This window comes from Nicotiana tabacum, chromosome 18 (assembly GCF_000715075.1).
Source record: "Nicotiana tabacum cultivar K326 chromosome 18, ASM71507v2, whole genome shotgun sequence".
Classification (NCBI taxonomy): domain Eukaryota; kingdom Viridiplantae; phylum Streptophyta; class Magnoliopsida; order Solanales; family Solanaceae; genus Nicotiana; species Nicotiana tabacum.
In genome coordinates this window covers 159,981,336-160,002,196 of record NC_134097.1, presented here as the reverse complement: position 1 = coordinate 160,002,196, position 20,861 = coordinate 159,981,336, and the positions used below count along the sequence as shown (strand labels likewise).

The 20,861-nt window shown below is 42.0% G+C and overlaps 2 protein-coding genes across 2 annotated transcripts; one reads left to right on the top strand and one right to left on the bottom strand.

Moving 5' to 3' along the window:
* Positions 1–9,850: 9,850 nt before the first annotated feature.
* On the top strand, positions 9,851–12,586 carry LOC107813899 (uncharacterized). Its single transcript, XM_016639214.2, has one exon. The coding sequence runs from the start codon at positions 9,964–9,966 to the stop codon at positions 12,418–12,420; it is 2,457 nt and encodes an 818-aa protein (XP_016494700.1). The 5' UTR covers positions 9,851–9,963; the 3' UTR covers positions 12,421–12,586.
* A 1,528-nt stretch (positions 12,587–14,114) lies between these two features.
* LOC107813900 (uncharacterized) lies at positions 14,115–17,303 on the bottom strand. Its single transcript, XM_016639215.2, has 2 exons — positions 16,597–17,303; positions 14,115–14,956 (listed from the first exon to the last, which is right to left on the bottom strand). Exons 1-2 carry the CDS (start codon positions 16,929–16,931, stop codon positions 14,896–14,898), a joined length of 396 nt encoding a protein of 131 aa, XP_016494701.1. The 5' UTR covers positions 16,932–17,303; the 3' UTR covers positions 14,115–14,895.
* Positions 17,304–20,861: the final 3,558 nt, after the last annotated feature.

Here is a 20,861-nt window from a genome sequence, read left to right as displayed (position 1 = left end):
CCGCATTTTTTAAAGTGAAAGTAGCAAGAAATGATAAGAAATGATCCTGAACTCCTGCTTCCTTTGATGTTCTTGTAAACGGCTACGAGATGTCAAGACGCACCATGCGCGTCGTTCCTACAAGTTTCCGCATTGACTGCGGCGGTTGGCTTCCTTCAATGTTCACACGGTGCTTTTATAAACACTCCCCTCTTCCTTTATAGACTCAATCTCATGCCAAAAAACCCCTAGTAAGGTCTATTTCCCCTTGTTCTAGCTCCTTTTCAGGAACGCAACCCCCTTTTTTCTTCCTTCAGATTCTCCTAAGGATGGCAAAAATTTCCACGTCTGCTTCCCAGGAGGTTGCGGGATCATCTTCTTCATTTTTCTCTCAAGGCGAAGTGGCCACTTCCCCCCGTGTTGAGGAGTGCATCCTAGGGTCCTTTGTGATGACCTCCGATTTTAGGGTCGAGAGACCTTCCTCAAAGTCAGGGTGTCGTGAGCCTGTAACTCGGTATATCAGCTCTATAACGAACGTCGAGAGAGTGAGGGCCGACTGTTGCTGGGGGGATATAGTGCTCGTGGAGATTCCCGCTCGAAAGGAAGATATTACGTCTCATAAAGCTGAATTTATGAGTGTGTATACCTAATTGTTTACCTTGGGGCTGGTGGGGCCATCCTTGCCCCCGATCGACCCCGTGATTCTTGACTTCTGCCAGAGTTATCAAGTAACTCTAGGTCAAGTTCATCCTTCGTTCTGGTGCATAGTTTATATGATCAGGCATTACTCGAACATGATAGAGGGAATGCCCTTCACCCTGAACCATCTGATCCATATGTATAGTCCCCGGCTTCTTCGTGGGGCCTAATCAAGCTATGTTGTCGAGCTTCGAGATCCCTTTTTGCCTACACCAAGGAGTTCAGGGATGAGGAATGGGTAAGCCGATTCATCTAAGTGAGGACGTCTGACCTGATTCCAGTGGAAAATATGTCGTTCCCTGAGAAGTGGAATGTTGGGCATAAGTAAATGTGATGTCTTTGCTCCTTCTTGACTATATCTTCCTATGCGTCTGACTCTGCTTTTCTTATCTTTTCAGTCGTAGCAATCTACCCAGGTATGGTGTCGGATCTTCAGGATTAGGTTGGCCATTTATACTCGATTTGCCCGTATACCAAACAAGCGTGGCAAGATTTGTCCCAAGCTCGGTGGGAAGCCAAAGACCATGGTGAGCCTCGAGCCTTGTTGTGTCCCCATATTTTGATGCAACTTGCTGTTAGTAGCTTTCCCCATCCTTTGCATTTATCCTCTGTATTTATGTAGATCTGGGGGAAATTCCTTTGACAAGGGAGGCACTGTCCGTTGGAGGGGACGCTTTGGTGCTTGGCAAGGAGAAGAAAAGGTAGGGGAGTCTATCTATTGGGCCATCGGAGTCTAAGAGGGTTAAGGTGGAGGATTCCAGGGATGACCCAGCAGCTCTGACCTCCGAGGCAACAGGAAATCCCCGTGCTGAAGGTGAGGGAGAAAGCAGCTTCTCAACAGCCCCCGAAGAGCGTATAAACTTGATCTAGGATGGAGTCTGATGCTATCGTGGCCCAGCAGGAGTCTGATGCTATCGTGGCCCAGCTTCGTGGTGGTAAGGCAATGGATGGAGTATCGAGCACGGCCCTCGAATTGGCAAGTGGCCAGAATTCTTCTCGAGCTGGGATGCCCTTGGCAGGCAGTTCAGAGGGGCCTCGATCTGGGACCCAGGGTGAACAAGGGACGGAGATTTTGGTTGATCCTATTAACCCGTTGATTATTGTCGATCCTCTTCAGGGGGAGATCCTTCCATCTCATAAAGTGCAATATGTCCCTCGCGAGGAGCCTTCTGAGGTAGGAGTACTAATCAAAGGCGGAGATGCATTCGAGAGGTCGGCGACCATTCTTGAGGGTAGTTCCGAGGTCGATGCTTCATTCATTTTTGGTGATATGGGCAGACTTTGCGAGCGGGTAACTTCTGCTAACCTTGTCTGCCGCTCTAGGCTATTCCAGTCTTCGTTCTCCTAACTTGTCTCTTTATATGGATTTAGGCTAAAGTGCTTTATAACCAGGTGCTTGCCCAGTATCAGGATGAGGTGATTCGCCGCGAACGCGAGAAAGCCTATTTTACTGAGCAGGTTATTCATCCCCTGTTTTTACTATCATTTGAGCCCTTGTGAGATTCCACTGCCTTTAACTTCTTGGGCCTTAATTTGTGCAGTTTGAGAAGGAGAACACCCTACTGAGAGGGGAGCTTCGGGCCAGAGATGCTAAAATCTCCGAGCTAAGTCGGCACGTGAGCGAGATGACTTTAGAGAGGGACAGCCTTCAGGGGAAAGTTACCTTGATCGAGTGTCAACTCCAGGATGCGAAATAGGATAGTAACAAGTACAAGGGCCTCCATTCCGAACTGGTGGTTGCATTGGTTCGGATCAAATCTGAGGCCGAGGCGCTTGTATCTTTGCACGGGGGAGGAGCAATCGTCGCAGATTCCTACATTGAGAGGGCGTTTGGGGGAACTGGCCTGATTTTACCTCGAGCCGTGGATCATGCCTGGCCGGATTCCCAAAGGCAGACCATTGGGGGCGCATTGGAAGGCAGCTCGAGTGGTGTTAAAAATGGGGGTGGATCCCTGGAGAGAGAGGATGTTGTTAAGAGGGGGTCATCGGGGGACTTGTAACCGCCTGGGTGTAACCCTTGGGGAGCCGTTGAGGCTGCCGATTCGGTAATATATTAGGATCTTTGTTGTTTTTTCCTGTCGATCTCCTTGTTTGTATATAGTACTTCCATTTTGGCATATGTATAAAGAGAATCCTGCGGCTTTGTTTCCCTTATTCCCCTTTCTGCCTTGAATTCAGCAAAAATTGGCGAAAGAACCTTAGACTCGCGATATGGCACTGTGGCTTGTTTAGGCCGGCTCCGGAGTTGTCATGTGTCTGGTCGATGTGACCTTTAGTGTAAACTGCCGTTAGAGCTCTTACACTTTTGCTAAACTGTTTTGTGTTGAGTCTCCGAGTCGGGCTTTAAGTCGAGCCTACTCGACCCTCAATCTTTTGTGCCCGCATGAGCAGATGGAAAATGGCTTTTATATGCCTTGGGTCGAAGCAACCTTTTAGGTACATGGCCCTAAGGCTCGTGAAGCTGGTGACGGTGGCTCTTACGTTGTGCCTTTAGGCATGTATAGTTAACTATTTTGGATCCGGTCTCCGAATCGGGTTACGACTCGAGCTCTTTTTAATCCTCAAGTTTTCAATTTTTTCAGCTGGCGGCATTGGCTCTTACTCTTTTGGTCGTTGAGACCTTTTAGTGTGTGGCCCTGAGGCTCATTTGGCTGGCAGTAATGGCTCTTACGCTTTACCCGTGGGCATGTGTAGGCTTTGTTTTCCTCTTGTTAAGGACTTTTGAAATGATTTTTCCTAACCCGTCGTCGGTTCGGGAAGAACCTCGATTTCAAGTTGTTAGCGGCGATGTTCGAGCACCTTAGAAGGTTTAGCTCGTAGGCTGAGTAGCTCAAAGGTTTGTGATTTGGAGATGACATGGTCAAAGCTCGTTTGCCTGTTGAGGGAATCCTATTTTAACTGGTTCTTTTCGAAGTATTGGCCTGCGATTTTGTTAGTGACAGTCGGGTGTCCCCGAGTCGCGTTAGTTTGGTTGGTGCAACCATTTTGATCGGAGTCATATGTGTTTGGCCGGAGCCATTTTTGATCTCGAGTGATAGTTTAGGCGTCTACACCGAGGGTATGCCCTTTTGGGAATCTTACAAATACAACATATAGCCTAAACTTCGGGATTGAGTTTTATGCCTGTAGGAAGGTCTTACAAAATTTTCATGCATGTTGAGGTCTTACAGTTTTGTCATGCCTGTTGAGGTTTTACAGTTTTGTCATACCTGTTGAGGTCTTGCAGTTTGTCATGCCTGTTGAGGTCTTGCAGTTTGTCATGCATGTTGAGGTCTTACCGTTTGTCATGCATGTTGAGGTCTTACAGTTTTTGTTGTTATGTAAAATAGATCTGGCATAGACCGAGTCTGCCTGCTCGGGGTCTTACGGCCTCGGGTTTTCCAGCGTATGGCGATTGGCGACAGTCTCCAAATCATCGAGTTTGCTTAGGCTCAAAGGCCGTTACTCGTGAGCTCGGAATTGCCTCGTTGAGGCCTTATGATCCCGGAGTTCCGACCTTGAGATCGTGCGGGTGCCAAATTGTTGATGCTAAGCCTCTGAGTATTTCGGGACGTATTTGGTGGAGGGACCCCTACCGTGAGCATGCTGAACTTTCTTATGGAGTACAAGATGTTTTTGGTGAAATATACGCTTTGATTGCTTGACGTGAATACACGCCATTGGGTTGCCATAAGCCTGGCTCATGCGGACACGGTTCGTTCGACCGTTTGTCCCAGTACATCATTTCCTATTGGAACCTCGTTTGTCATTTCTAGGGAAATATGTGGACGTTGCCTCGTTAAAAACCTTGCAGGTAAAAACCCATTTTGGGGTAAGAAAACTCGATTGAAGGAAAAGAGTGAAACGTTTGCTCGAGGATCTTTGTGGATTTTCGCGATCGGACGCCCTAGAAGTAATACTGCTTAAGCATCAATACATTCCAGTTGCTCGGAAATTGTTCGCCTTCCATGGTGCCAAGCTTATATGATCCTTTGCCAACTATCGCGAGGACACGATATGTCCCTTCCTAATTCTGGCCCAGCTTCCCTTCATTAGGGTTTCGGGTGTTGAGAGTAACCTTCCTTAGGACCAAGTCCCCGATCCCAAAATATTGGAGATTTTTTCTTCTATTGTAGTATCTTTCGATTTTCTACTTTTGGGCAGCCATCCGAATCAGCGAGGCTTCCCATCTTTCATCGAGCAGCTCGAGGGCCGTTGTCATGGCCTCATTGTTTGAGCCCTCATTAGTGTGCTGGAATCTGGTGCTCGGTTCCCCGACTTCCACTGGTATCAATGCTTCGATTCCATATACTAGAGAGAAGGGTGTTTCCCCGGTGCTCGATTTTGAAGTTGTTCGATATGCCCATAGCACCTAGGGAAGCGTTTCTCTCCATTTTCCTTTGGTGCTCTCCAGTTTCTTTTTCAAGTTCTGAATGATGGTTTTATTCGTAGATTTGGCCTGGCCGTTTGCACACGGGTGGTAAGGCGTTGACAGGATTCTCTTGATTTTGTTGTCTTCAAGGAACTGTGTTACCTTGTTCCCGATGAACTGCCTCCCGTTATCGCATGTTATTTCGGATGGGATTCCGAACCGGCATACGATGTGATCCCATATAAAATTGATGACTTCCTTCTTTCTTATTTTCTCGAAGGTCTGCGCTTCCACCCATTTTGAAAAGTAATCAGTCATAAACAGAATGAATCTAGGCTTACCTGGTGCCGTCGACAAAGGGCCGACGATGTCCATTCCCCATTTCATGAATGGCCACAGTGATAAAATGGAATGTAGTTGCTCATCGGGCTGGTGGATCATGGGAGCGAACCTCTAGCATTTGTCGCATTTTTGGACGAATTCTCTGGCCTCTTTTCCATGCTGTCCTAATAGTAGCTCGCTCTGATCACCTTTCAGACTAAAGAGTCGGTCCCGAAATGATTTTCGCAGGTGCCCTCGTGGATCTCTCGGAGCACATAATCTGTGTCGCCCGGTCCCAAGCATACCGCCAGGGGGCCATCGAAAGTTCTCCTGTACAGAGTCTCATTTTCATCGAGCGAGAACCGGGCTGCTTTGGTTCGCAGGGCCCTCGATTCTTTTGGATCTGCAGGCAGCCTCCCGTCCTTTAGATAAATGATAAATTTGTTTCTCTAGTCCCATGTCAGGCTGGTGGAGTTAATCTCCGCATGACCTTCCTCGACCACAGATTTGAACAATTGGACGACAGCTCCGGGGAGCAGGTCTTCTTCTTCAGCAGAAGATCCCAGATTTGCGAGGGCATCGGCCTCGCAGTTCTGCTCTCGGGGTACATGGACTAAGGTCCATTCATTGAAGTGACGTAATATGATTTGGATTTTGTCCAAGTACCTCTGCATCTTGTCCTCTCGGGCTTCGTAGCTTCCGTTCACTTGGCTTACTACGAGGAGCGAATCACATTTTGCCTCGATAGTCTCGGCCCCCAAACTTTTGGCCAATTCTAAACCTGCAATCATAGCCTCATACTTGGCTTCATTGTTAGTTAGTTTTGCGATTTTTATGGATTTTCTGATTATGCTACTAACGGGCGGCTTTATAACTATACCGATCCTGAATCCTCTTATGTTTATGGCACCATCTGTGAACAGGGTTCATACCCTAGAGGACGTGACCGATTTCAATAAAAGCTCCTTCTCTACCTCGGGCACGAGGGATGGCGAGAAATCGGCCACGAAGTCCACCAGGATTTGGGACTTGATGGTCGTTCGAGGTTGATACTCGATATCATACCCTCCGAGTTCAATGGCCCATTTGGCTGATTGACCCAATAACTCAGGTTTATGCAGTATGCTCCGGAGGGGATAAGTTGATAGAATGCAGATATGGTGACACTAAAAGTAAGGCTTCAGCTTGCGCGAGGCGCTTATCAATGCGAGAGCCAATTTTTCCAGATGGGGATACCGGGTTTCGGCATCCCCCAAGGTTCGGCTTACATAATAAACAGGAAATTATGTACCTTGCTCCTCTCAAAACAGTATGCTATTTATCGCTATTTCAGACACGGCCAGGTATAGGTACAGCGTTTCATCCTCCTTGGGTGTGTGCGGTAAAGGCGGGCTAGTCAGGTATCGTTTCAGTTCTTCTAGGGCGTGTTGGCATTCTGGAGTCCATTCAAATTTGCTCTTTCTTTTGAGTAGGGAGAAGAAATGGTGGCTTTTGTCTGATGACCTTGATATGAATCTGCCTAAGGCCATTATCCGCCCTGTCAGCCGTTGGACGGCTTTTACATTGTTCACTACCATGATCTCTTCGATGGCTTTTATTTTGTCGGGATTGATCTCGATCCCCCTGTTTGACACCATGAAGCCCAGGAATTTGCCCGAACCTACTTCGAAGGCACACTTCTTGAGGTTGAGCTTCATGTTGTAGCTTCTGAGGATGTTGAAAGTTTCCTGCAAACGGGTCAAATGGTCTTCTGTGTGCAGGGATTTGACTAGCATATCATCAATATATACTTCCATTGATTTACCTACTTGATGCTCGAACATTTTATTAATTAGGCACTGGTATGTTGTTCTTGCATTTTTTAGCCCAAAGAGCATTACGTTAGAGCAATATATACCATACTTTGTGATGAACGAGGTCTTTTCCCTGTCCTTAGGGTGCATCTGGATTTGATTATACCCCGAGTAGGCATCGAGAAAAGTGAGGGTCTCGTGGTCGGTCGTAGCATCAATTAGACGATCGATATTAGGCAACAAGAAGGAATCTTTGGGGCATGCTTTATTCAAATCTATATAATCTATGCACATTCTTAGCTTGTTCCCCTTTTTTGGCACTACTACTACGTTAGCCAGCCATTCGGGATACTTTACCTCCCTAATGGATCCGATTTTAAGAAGTTTCGCTACCTCCTCTTTGATGAAGGCATGTTTTACCTCGGACTGCGGTCTTCTCTTTTGCTATACGGGTTTGAATTTGGGATCAACGCTCAGCCTGTGGGAGATTATTTCCGACGGAATTCCTGTCATATCTAGGTGAGACCAGGCGAAACAGTCGATATTGTTACTAAGAAATTGAATAAACCCTATCCTGAGTTTGGGGGTCAACCTCGTTCCCAGGTATACCTTACGATCTGGGAGGTGCTCGATCAAAACGGTATGCTCCAGCTTTTCGACAGTTGATTTGGTCGCATCCGATTCCTCGGGGGCGACGAAGGTTCAGGGAGCGAAGAAATCTTCCTCGTCATCTTCGAGGTTCTGTACGCTTCCCTCCTCGTCCAAGACTGGGCATGTGGGGGTTGGCGCCTCATGGTGGATCGCGAACATTTCTTTCGCCGCCCGCTGTTCTCCATGTATGGTCGTGATGCCATCCCTCGTGGGAAACCTTATCACCTGGTGCAAGGTTGAGGGCACTGCCCTCATGTTGTGTATCCAAGGCCTGTCGAGTAAGGCATTGTACCTCATGTCGCTCGGTGTTCTAGATTGCGCCAGACGTGTTGATCGGGAGGGTGATCTCTCCTTTCGTTATTTCGCTGGTCATGTTGAAGCCGTGGAGAATTCGAGGGACGGGAATGACTTGATTGAGCAGCCCCAGATGTTCTACTACTTCTGATCTGATTATGTTGGCCGAGCTGCCTGGATCCATGAGCATGCGCTTTATCCTGGTGTTGTTTAAAAGAAACGAGATCACTAGCGCGTCGTTGTGCGGCTCCATCATAGCCTCGAGGTCATCCTCGCTGAATACGAGGGTATCTTCGGGTATGCGGTTTTGGGTCAGTCCTTCTTCCGTAGCAGACGTTCTCGTTCGTTTGAACATGGGTCCTTCGGGAATGTTGGTTCCCCCAATAATCATGTGGACGTCATGTTGGAGAACCTTCACTTCCATCCAGGTTGAATCCGGTGGTGTACCGTCCTCTAGGACAGTCGTGTCCTTCTCCTTGTTGTTTTCAAGGTTCTAGTTTCCCATTTTACTCGCCGAGCTAGGCGCTCCGTCCTGAAATCGAAGATCTAGGACCAGAAAAAGTGTGAAAGATAACTTGCGTTTTTGTAATGAAACCAACAAGAAAATAATCACTATTATTTTTAGCCCCACGGTGGGCGCCAAACTGTTTACCGTGAAAATGGTAACAACAATTAAATTTGTAAATGGGATTCTAAAAATATGTGATCTATTTTATGCTAGTTGTTAGAGAAGTTGATGCTAAGAATATGAAGTTTAACGATGAGATGCAAGCTAAAACGGAGCAGTAATCAAACCGAGGGGCTTGCTACCCGAGCCTCAGATTGGTCGATGAAGAGCCTCGGGATCGATGTTAGGCTCGAACTCGACTATCTGGGGTAACCGGGGAGGGGATAACAGTTAGAATATAATTAAAGAAGGTTCTTTATGGCCAATATCAAGCAATAAATGAAGAACAAGTATGAAGGCAATGAATGCTAAGAGGGGCCTCGAGCTAGTAAGAGCGAGTAAGTTAGAGAGAGGAAAGAGAGAGATATTATTGATCTTGTGGAGAATAGTTGGAGCAACATCATCCGAGAGCTCTACAAAGTGATGGGGATCCCCTTTATATAGGAGGGAAATCTGTCATAGTACAAAATGTGTTAACTGTAAAGGCATGGAGATAGGATGGCTGGACGTGACATCTTGAAATAGGCCCCGGATAGGCCAGCCCCGTCAGATTAGGCCATGTACCTTGGGAACTCCCCTCTCGCCTGCTATAGCCTGTTATAGCCGTTGGAACGCGATGCCCTCCGGACCGATACCTGACGACCCCCGAGGGTGAGTCTCGACCTTGGCTTCGAACTTCGAGGAGCATGACCGCGAGACGACCCTATGACGGGGAAATTGGGTCCCCGGATTCGCCATATACACATTACAACTGACTTAACTGACACTTCTTGGCTCATTAAAAATACCCAAAATATTAGAATGATGTAAACTTTTCTAACTTCCATGGAATATTCCAATGCTGAGTGAATACCAGTAAAAATTGCTCACCAAAAGCAAGCCAAACGATCTTCACTTGTTTATATTCTATTTTCAGACCAAAAACACTAGTGCAAATTGACTTTAATCACTACAATCACTAGCTACCACCCCTATAGTCAAACCACAAAGAACGATTTGTCACTGTAATACTTAATTCATTTGACTTCACCTAACCACTACAATGACTTGACGCCCATTCTAATCAACTAGAAAGGCAACTGATTTGTGATTGCCGTACACAATCCATTGACTCAATTAGTATGGGCAAAATCATCTTTCTATAAAACCAGATTGTGCTCATTAATGCCTTAGTACAAAGAATATTTCAAAGAGTATTCAAACCAACCATGACTAAACCATGCCTACTGCTTCTTTCACTGGGATTTCTCAGTTTCTTTAGAGCTGCTTTTTGCTGTCCAATTGATCAAAAACAAGCCCTTCTCAAGTTTAAATCTGCATTCCTCAAGAATGCTGCTGCTGTTAATTCATCTTCTTCAGATGCTTTCTTCAGCTTTGCACTAGTGGACTGGAATTCCACCTCCGATTGTTGTACTTGGGATAGAGTCATTTGTGACTCTAAATCAAATTCTAAAGCTGTCATTGCTCTCTATCTGGATTCCCTTGTTTCTCTTCAATCTCTTGAACCTGTTGCGGTCACTTCTTCTGTTTTGGCACCCCTTTTCGGAATAAAATCTTTGATGATGCTTATCTTGTCCTCAAATCACATAAAAGGCCAAATACCGGGTGAAGGGATCGCCAGTCTTGGAAACTTAGTTCATCTTGACTTGATGCAGAATAACTTTACTGGCTCTATTCCTCCACAAGTTTTTCACTTAAGGCACCTCCAATATCTAGACTTGAGTGAGAATTTGCTTACTGGTGTTTTGGTTCCTGAAGTAGGATTTCTTCAAAAGTTGAGAACATTGAAGCTTGATGACAACTTTCTTGGTGGAAACATTCCCGTGGAGATTGGAAACCTCAGCAAGATTCAAGAATTGTCCCTCAGAAACAACCACTTTTCTGGTGGATTCCCACTTTCTATATTGAACTTGAAGGGATTGCGAGTGTTGGATTTAAGGGAAAATCTATTTTCGCAGCAGATTCCAACTGAGATGGGGAGCTTGTCAAATCTCTCTACTTTGGCCTTGAGCAAGAACAAGCTGACTGGTGTCATTCCAAGTTCAATAAAGAACATGACCAAATTGGAGACTCTTAAATTGGATAACAATATGCTTACTGGGGAGATTCCATCTTGGTTATTCCAAATGAAGGCTCTGAAAAATCTGTTTCTTGGAAAAAATGCATTGAAATGGAACAACAATGCCAAGATAGTGCCTCAATGCATGTTGTCTGGACTGTCCCTTCAGTCTTGCGACGTTGTAGGACTGATACCAGAATGGATTTCTTCACAAAGAAGTATTGATTACTTGGATTTGAGTGACAACAAGCTCGTCGGAACTTTCCCTCAGTGGCTTGCAGAAATGGAACTTGGAACTATTATTCTGTCAGATAACAATCTCACAGGTTCTCTCCTTCCTAGTCTCTTCCATTCCAGAAGTCTATCTCTTCTTGACCTTTCAAGAAACAGGTTTTCGGGGGAGCTCCCAGAAAACATGGGTAATGCTACCGCGATTATGATTCTCATATTGGCTGAGAACAGTTTCTCTGGAAAAATTCCGAGCTCCATCACCAATATTTATCGTTTGTTACTGTTGGACTTGTCAAAGAACAGACTTTCTGGCACAATTCCATTTTTTGATCCAACTTCTTTTGTTGCATATGTTGACTTATCCTTTAATGACTTCTCTGGTGATGTTCCTCTAACCTTTTCACAAGAAACCAGGATTTTAGCCTTAGGGGGAAACAATTTTTCAGGGAGTTTGAAGAGGAACCTGACCAATTTTTACATGCTTGAGCATCTTGATCTTCATGACAACAGAATTACAGGAGAATTCCCAAATTTTATCTCAGAAATGTCCACACTTAGAAGCTTGAATTTGAGGAATAATTTCCTACAAGGTTCAGTTCCTTGTAGCATTTCCAACTTAAGTAAGCTTCAAATACTTGACTTGTCACACAACAGTTTCACTGGAAGCATCCCTTCAGAGGTCGGAAATCTAGTTGGAATGATTGAAACGCCAAGTACGTTCTCATCAATATCATTCGTTTTCACCTTCTCAATTGAATACACTGACCTGATAGTGAACTGGAAGAGGTCAGTACAAGGTCTGTCATCGAGTGCCAGCATCGACATCTACTCTTGGCTGGACTTGTCAAAAAACCATCTTTCTGGTGAAATACCATCTTCTATAGGCAAACTTAGAGGACTAAAGATGCTTAACATCTCTTACAATGGCCTTAAAGGAAAAATTCCAGCAACTGTTGGGAATTTAGAGAATCTTGAGAGTTTAGATTTGTCTCACAACAGTCTCTCTGGTCCAATACCTCAATCCTTTACAAAGCTTCAACAACTCACTACTCTGGATGTCAGCAATAACCATCTAAAGGGTAAAATCCCAGTTGGTGGCCAAATGGATACAATGGATGATCCAACTTATTATGCTAATAATAGTGGTGGTCTTTGTGGCTTCCAAATTCAACTGCACTGTCCTGAAAACAAGTCACCACAAGCAATGGAACCAGAGAATGAGAGCAAAGAGCCATGGTTTGCATGGGAAGCAATGTGGGTAGGATTCCCATTTGGTTTCCTTGTATCAATTCTAGTCATATTTCTTACTGGACTTTTCACCCCCAAGAAGCTTACACAACAGCGTAGCCTCCTAAGAAGGCGCGCTTGGAACTGAAGCAATTGCACTTTAAATTCTTGAAGATACATAGTGCAGATCAAGAAGCAGCATAGAATTAGGATAGTATAGATAATGACGAGAAGAGTAATTGCCTCAGTTCTCTTACACAGCTGCAGTGGAACCTTTCCTGCATAATTTTACTAATAAATATTTCCATTATGAGACTACACTCTTTTTCCTTTTGGGGGGTACCTTGAGATGGCTATGAGGTTGCATTTGAGTACTAAAAACAATAGACTGACTGCTAATTCGAAACCAAAAAACCTGCTAACCCACTAAGATTTTAACGGCCTACCCAGGTCAGTAAAATTGCCTTCTTCTTTTCCTAATATAGTTCTAGTATGTGTGTCTACTGAAGCAAGGCTTATGTCTACCACTATGTTTAATTATCCTAAGTATCCTTCTAACTGCTTACAAAAATGGAAGAGTCGTAAAATCTCAACTGGAAAAGAAAGGAATGATATGCCACGACAAGTATTGGGATCGAAACAATATAGTGCATGCGGAAGCTAATAATGCTGTAACACCCCAGACTATAGACAGAGTCCCACATCGGCAAACCATAAGAGGGATGCTTGGTATATAAGTTAACAAGCCTTAGACCCTAGTGATGCGTTTTAAACCCGTGAGGGCCTAGGCCCAGAGCGGACAATATCACTAGCGGGCTGGGCTGTTACAGATGGTATTAGAGTCACTCTTGTGTCAGCCTTGCCGATGGTGGGTCAGAGTTCAACTGAGTTTAGGCAAATCCCGGTTAGGCGGGGCAAACCTCAATGCTGAGTCTAGGCAAATCCCATGCGGTGGGGCAAACCTCAGCAAGGATGCTGAGTCCATAAGAGGGGGTGTATGTAACACCCCAGACTATAGACTGAGCCCCACATCGGCAAAACACAAGAGTGAGGGCCTAGGCCCAGAGCGGACAATATCACTAGCGGATTGGGCTATTACAAATGCAACAAAGAAAAATATACTAAACTAGGCATAATAATTTATTTTGATTTGGTCAATCGACCTACATATGATCCATCAATAATATAAAAGATATAAAAGAGAAAATAAAATATTTGAGAGAATAATCTCCCCTAAACATGATTGTCGTAAAGACTACATTGTGGAGGTTGTTCTTGTTGTGCGAAGAAATGTCAATTTATAGAGTAAAAAACTTCTCGAAAAAAAAAAGGATAAGGCATAATGAAGGAGATTTATTCTCTTTAGTAGTTTTTTCCCCTTCCTTCAAGAAAGAGAGTCTTAATAGATTAGAAATTCAGGAAAAATCCTAACAAGAAGAGATCTACCAAATATGAAATTGAAATGAGCAATCTAAAGCATTTGCAACTTTAGAAATCTCCAAATTCTTGACGTCCAGGAAACAATCTCAGAACAAAACCACCCTTCAGAGCTAGGAAATCTTACTGGTATGATGGAAAACCAGCAAGATCTTCATATGCTTCTGACTTCTCACCGACAAAGCATGAATATATCGCAGCCTAAGCTCTTTTTTGAAAGAAAAAACAAATTACTACATGAACTATTTGATTTTACTGATAAAGCTGATCATTGGCGGCAATTTGTTTGTGAAAATGAAGAGGAATTATAACTTGTTACATCTTCAAAGTTAAGCTTGTTTATCCCTCTAATCTTCCTTTCATGATCAAAAGCAGTTTCACTGATGCACAATATATTATTGGTCTCTACAAGCTGAAACTCATTCTAAGTTTATTATTTGGAGAAACCAACAGAAACAATACAGGCTGCTTGTTCTTTGAAGTTTAACATGTGTGCACATAGCTTTTTCAGTAGCCTTCAGATGGAAAAAAAAAGGCAGAGCTAGTGCACGAAGTATCCCGCATTCACACAGGGTGCGGGAAAAGGCCGCACACCAGCGAGGTGTGATGTAGGCCTGCCCTAATGGAAGCATCGGTGGCTGATTCCACGGCTTGAACCCGTGACCTATAGGCAACCTTCAAATGCTAGAACCAGAAAACTTACTGCAGGAGAAAACAGTTAGTTTGTGTGTGGTTTTATTACTCAGAAGAATCAAGCAAGAAACATCAGCTTGGCTTCACGCTTTTACAACAGGGAACAATTGTCAGTTGACCTGAATTCTCACATAAGAAGCTTGAAGTGATCACAATCCGCAATGGCAGAAAAGTGATACATGAACAACCTTCATTCCCGTGTAGGATGTTCCCCAGATAATGAAATGTACTCAAATGAGGAGTCTAGCTTTGAAATGACAGCATCAACTCCGCTTCTATTAAAGCAAGGCATGGAAGAAATTCTCGATGTAAATGCAATAAGAATAGCAATTCTGATGGAAGCATGCTTAGGTGAGTGACTTTAGCGCCTGTAGCTTTTCTAATCATGAACAAAGTTCTCGTGCACATGAAGTCAATTCATCATTGTCGTCGGTTAGGTTAAACTGCAGCCCCACTTTGGAAGTAGTTCCAGGAAGAAGCTGGTTAATCAGCATCAAAGAATAATGCATAGACAATGTCTTGTCTCCTCTTCAGTATCAGTATCCCCCGTTTCACTGCAGATAACATCATCTTAACAGTCAGCTTACTATTTAAGGAACAACCCAAGAGGGAATTAAACTGAAATAGGATTTAGACAGAACACAACTACAAAAGTGAAAAGGAAATGACTAATGGAGTATTAATGTATCTAATTTATTTTCATAAAATAAGCAACAAAATCATTTCAGGCTCCTAATTTCTCTAGCATGATGTAAAGAAAATTCATCCACCAGGAAAGAAGAAAGACAGAATTTTTGTACTAAATGTGACATCTCAGCATGCTTCCTAAGTCTAGTCTGTAACAGAAGGAATGCAGCTACTAATTTTATGTTTCTGAATGGTTAGGTTGTTATGTGTTTCACATATTCCTAGAGAAGCAAGCATTCCCTCTTTCATATGATTAGAAAGCATTTGTACCGATGCCTGTACATGCCATTTTCCATCTTCGTGTCCAATCAACTAATTGTGCAAGATCAGTTCACCTAAGGACAGCTCAATAATTTTAAATTCTAAGCTGTAAATCTGTTCTACAAAAACTGCAATAAACGGGCTTTACATAAGCTCAGAACCTGACATCATCTCCCCTTATTATTGATGAGGGAGGCAGTTAGTAGTTTAAATGGTTAGAAAGTTGTTTCTACTTTCTAAAAAGTTTGCCAAGAACACCTTACTCAACAAATATTTTATATTAGTATAAAATTAATATAACCTAAAATTGTGCAAAACGCACTTCAGCAGGCTCATAACTCGTCTGCGTATCATCGTGAGCCAATTTGAAGGCACACGTCTTCCAGTTCAACATTATGACCCATAGAATCTTAGTCATGGCGATCAACTCAATTTTCTTATCACACCCTTTTAACTCTCCCCAGCCCAGATTCAAAAAGCCTCATACTCAGTTAAGTATAGGCAAAGAAAGTGTACATCAAAATAAACCCAGTTTAGCATCAGCAAACAAAGGCATAGAAGGTTAATGATCCAAATAATGCCACGTACAAAGATATCAGAACCAGCAGTTGTGACCGCGAACTAGCTATATATGGGCACATCAAGTAAACATTCTTTAGTATCAGTTACAAAAATCCTAGACTGCAAAACACAGGCATTGCACATTATTACTGTATTTATCATTGTTCACTCAATTTCCTATCACATCCCATGTCCAACTTAAGAAGTTAGAAATTTTTTCCCAAAAGCATACTAAATTAGAGCGCAGAACTTCATATTCCTATCAGATGCCTAATTTTTATTTAGTCTTAATTTGTTCAGAAATCCAAGCTGTCAAACTTCTAGCAGATAGATCTCAATGATATAAAAAGGGCAGCCCGGTGCACTAAGCTCCCGCTATGCGCGGGGTTCGGGGAAGGACCGAATCACAAGGATCTATAGTACGCAACTCGCAAGAGGTTGTTTCCACGGCTTGAACCCGTGAACTCCTAGTTATATGGCAAGGCTCCTTTTTAGATCTCAATAATATATCTAAGTAAATCCAACAACCTGGATCTATATTCTCCACATTTTGTCATATTTACCCCTTAATTTAAACCCCAATAACAGAATTAACAACTCAACTCAATTGAACAGAAATATGTTTTTGTGCAAAAAGCTGATCAAAGTTGAGCCAAATGTAACGCTGTTCTCAGCAAGAACATACCTGGATTCAAACTCCTTGATCTCAGTAAGTTCTTTCCCTATGTTATCCATCCATTGAACTCTCTTCTTGTCAATTTCCTTTGAAGAATTAGGACTTTTCCTAATACAGCTTTTAAGATCATTTTCAGGAAGTTGGTTTCCATCTAAAGAACTCTCTTCTTTGACCTCAGCAACAACAGATTGTTGATCAGAAACAAGTGTTGGAGTGACATGTGGGCCACTTTCCAGTTTCAATGGACCTGAAGTGTAAAGATGAGCAGCAGAGGGTTTACAGAAGCAAATAAATGGACAATGGATTTTGCAGAACAAAACCCTCATCAAACTGCTTTCCTTCATCAAGAATTCATCTCAACAATGACCAATAGCAGCCCATTGCAGACAACCCCATCTAATAGAATCCAAAAAAGATCCAATCTTTGACTTCATAAAGCAATTGAAACAACCAAATTTTCATACAGAAACAATTAATTAATCCAATTACACTAGATGACAAGTTTCTCCCTTGAGCTGACACTTTGTACACGGGATATAATGATGTCCCAAATTCCAAAATCCAGCAGAAAATTCGTGTGCTTCATCCAAGTGAAGAAGAAAAAACTACTGAGCAGCAGAAAATAAAATAGAAAACAGAACTAGTGTATATATTTAAGAAAGAAGCAGAACAAAGGAGCAATAGTTTTGGAATTTGGAGGGGTTCTGATTGTAAATGAACACCTCTCAATCAAACATCATAATGTCCAGAAATTCTGCTTCTCTATTTTTTTTATTCTTGAGACTTATTTTAATGAAAAGAAAGGGACGTGTCCTGTAGTTACCTACTACTTTTTAAGAGAGAGAAAACAAAGGTGTTTCTGTATAATGATCAGTGGCGGAGCCACCTTACAGGGGCTGTCAAAAAAATTTAATGACACCCTTTTACGGAAAAAAAAAATATTATATGTAGTTAGGTAAAAAAATAAATTTATATATATGTATAATATGTATTGAAATATTTATTGTTATATATTTTGACACCTCTTAATAAAAATTTTAGCTATGTTACTTGTCACTCTAATGATGAAATGACTGTCCTACCCTCTGATGATTCATTGATGTGATTCATTCAGTTCCTCACAAGAAAAAACAAATCCGAATAATGGAAGGCAGAAGAATTCTATCTGAAGTTTGAGTTAATTGTCAGAAGGAACAAAAAGTAAGGTAAAGCTTAGCTGGAAGAAAATACCAGCTGATTTATGAAGAAGCTGCATACCAAATTTCATAACACTCCAAAAACATGGCAACTGTACCCTTCCCTGTTTATTTAAACTACCACACAAAAAATACTGAGATGTCCCTTTTGAAATCGAAAGCTGCTTTCTTTATGGTGTTAGTAAGTATTTTCTTAAAAAATTGTCACCAACCACACCATGATAATAATATTTATTGTGAACATCCACTCATGTGTGATTTATAAATAACTTGGAACTTTGTACAAACAAACAAAGCTTTTAAATAAAGAAATGAATAGGGATCCTCAACAAGGTCTTGGGAAGATTAGGTCAACAAGACAAGATATTGTACAAGAAAAAGAAGAATATATGCAGACACCAAAGACAATGTTAGAGTTTTACTAAAAAAGATACATAGTGGTTTGCATGATGTAACCCCACTTTAAAAGTAAGCTTAACCAACTTTATTATTAAGTATATTTAAAGGGTAATAAGATAATGAGATTTGTCCCATTTGTCTGGTTGGTTTGGAGTGCGGTCATTCACACGGATAACTTGGGATCGATTTCTTCCTCAATGTCTTCTGGGTCTATGTCTGTCGCACGGTGGTTTGTTTAGTGCGGTTTACATTTTCTATGTGATTTGTAAACTATTATACAGTAGGGGTTTATCTAGTGCGCACAGAATGCTTACACGAAGAGCAGAGACTACTGTGACGGCGGCAAGTTTTCGTGGGGTTCCAAAATAAATAATGAGATTTGTGACTTAAAACAATACCACAAGTCTTGAGATTGGTGCTTCTTTTCGTTTTAGGCAATCCATGGGGTGGGGATCAACTTAATTGATATCCAAGGTCTTTGCATGATATATAGTTCTTACTTTAACTTTCGTGTTTCCTCTTTTTTGTTTTCCTTTCTTTTCTTGGTCATATTGATTTCATTTAAAATGCTTTTCAACAGAACCTTTTTTCCCTTACATTTTATAATAATAATCTCTATGTTGATTAATATATGACATATCAAGGTATTCGAATTCGATTGGTGGGTTATGCAACCTTGTGTGAAGCCAGAGAACAAAAGAAAAGAATCTAAATATTACTTTGAAAGGCAAACTATTTTATAGGGCATAATATTGAGGTAGCACCAGCTTTCCCATGCATTACCATCCACCTGAAAACCCAAAGGAACCAAGATAAAAATGAAAAAGCAAATAAGGATTTTGCATTGGTTTCTTCTCCTTAATTAATGGACAGGCAAAACTTTTTCATTGTTCCATCGTTGTTCTCACTTTAGGAAGGCAGACAGTAATTTATCAATACACTTTTTCCTGTCCTGACAATATTTCAAAGTGGACTATGGCTGGAGTTTGGACATAAAAATTATAATTTTTGGAAAAAAGTAATATTTGAAGTTAAGTTAGAAAAATAATATTTGAAATTTGAAATTATGTTTGAATATAAATTTCACTTAAAAAATATTGCAATTTTGTGAGTGGGGAAAAAAGGTTTTCTGAAAATTTTGATTTGAAAAACTCATTTTCGAAAAAATTCCAAAAGCTTACAAAATTTCATGGACAAACATATTTTAAAAAAAAAAAACATACAAAAAAATTTATGAACTAACGGGGCCTTGATACACCTTTGGTTTTTTTGGATTCATTTCCCATGTGGCTTTTTATTTTATTTTTCCTTCTGGCAAATGATTTCATTTTCATACAATCTGTTGCCATTTATTACGTTCTTGTATGTTTTTGATTTTTCTCTAAATTTAGATTCATTTCTCATGCTGTTACCATTTGGAGATTAACATCATTTCATACAAGCTAGAGCTACTTGTCATGCCGTTTATACTAGACAATATTGATTTCTCTCTTATGACAGAAAAGCTAAAAGAAGTTAGCAGCCAGTTAGTTGAAACTAGCAAGTATAGAATTTCTGACGAGAGAATGGCAAGTGAGGTTGTATTTTTTTTTTTTGGGGGGGGGGGAATGGGGGCGGCATGAGGGGATTATGTGTATACGGTCAAAATCGAGCTTGCCTTTTTTGTGCGAATGATCGAGGCAGGGGCATGATAAGACAAGGATTGGCTTCGATTTATATCATACTATGGTGCAGAGTTAGGTTGTCAAGGTCGAGACCCTAGACCGATTAAAATCGAGACCGACCAAGACCGAGATCGACCAAGATCGGATCCACAAAAAGATGGAGATCGAGGGAAGTTTACCGGGTTGAATAACGGAAAGACAAAATATCTGCAATCGGGCGAGGATCACGGTGCAAATCCCAGCATGTATCAAGAGGGGGACGATTAGCCAATCATGGAATTTCTCACTCTATTTGGAATTGTACCAAGAGTAGGACTCCCCTACTATATAAGGGGGTCTGATCATTTGTTAAGGGCATCATATTCACGTTACAAAGGCTATATATTCACTTTCTCTTAAGCTCTCAATATTCTTGTTACTGTGTTCACACTTACCGGCGAAATATTCATTTATTTCGAAGGCAGTCTAGCTCAAGGATTAAAGCTATACATTTTATTTGGTTTGTTTCATTTATATTTGCAGTTAATTCCATTGTCAATTTACCTTTTCTCTCAATTTGTGCTAAGTAAATCATGTGTCCTTAAAATCACAGTATAAATTCAATTGTTATCCCTTTTTAGGGTAAACAGTTTGGCTCCCACCGTGGGGCTAAGGATAATAGTGATTGCATGGTACAAATTTTGGTAATACACACTATTTTACGCTTGTTCTTTGAAGTGTCTTTGATTACAGGATTAAAAGATGTCGAATTCTCAGCCAGCACCTCAACACATTGACAATGATCTCGGCCACCACGGCAAGAATGAGAACATTGCACCAGGAAACATTGTACCCCCTACTGGCCTCGATAGAGTTCCGGCTATAGATTCAATCGGCGTCAGCTCGCATGTGGCCAATAATGGAAATTTGGCCATCGATCCCAAAAGCATCGTTCGTGGGGTACCCGATCAGTTGCTCAGAATGCACATGGCAGGATCAGCCTGCGCGTAATCTTCGAAATGGTGCAGTCCCAACA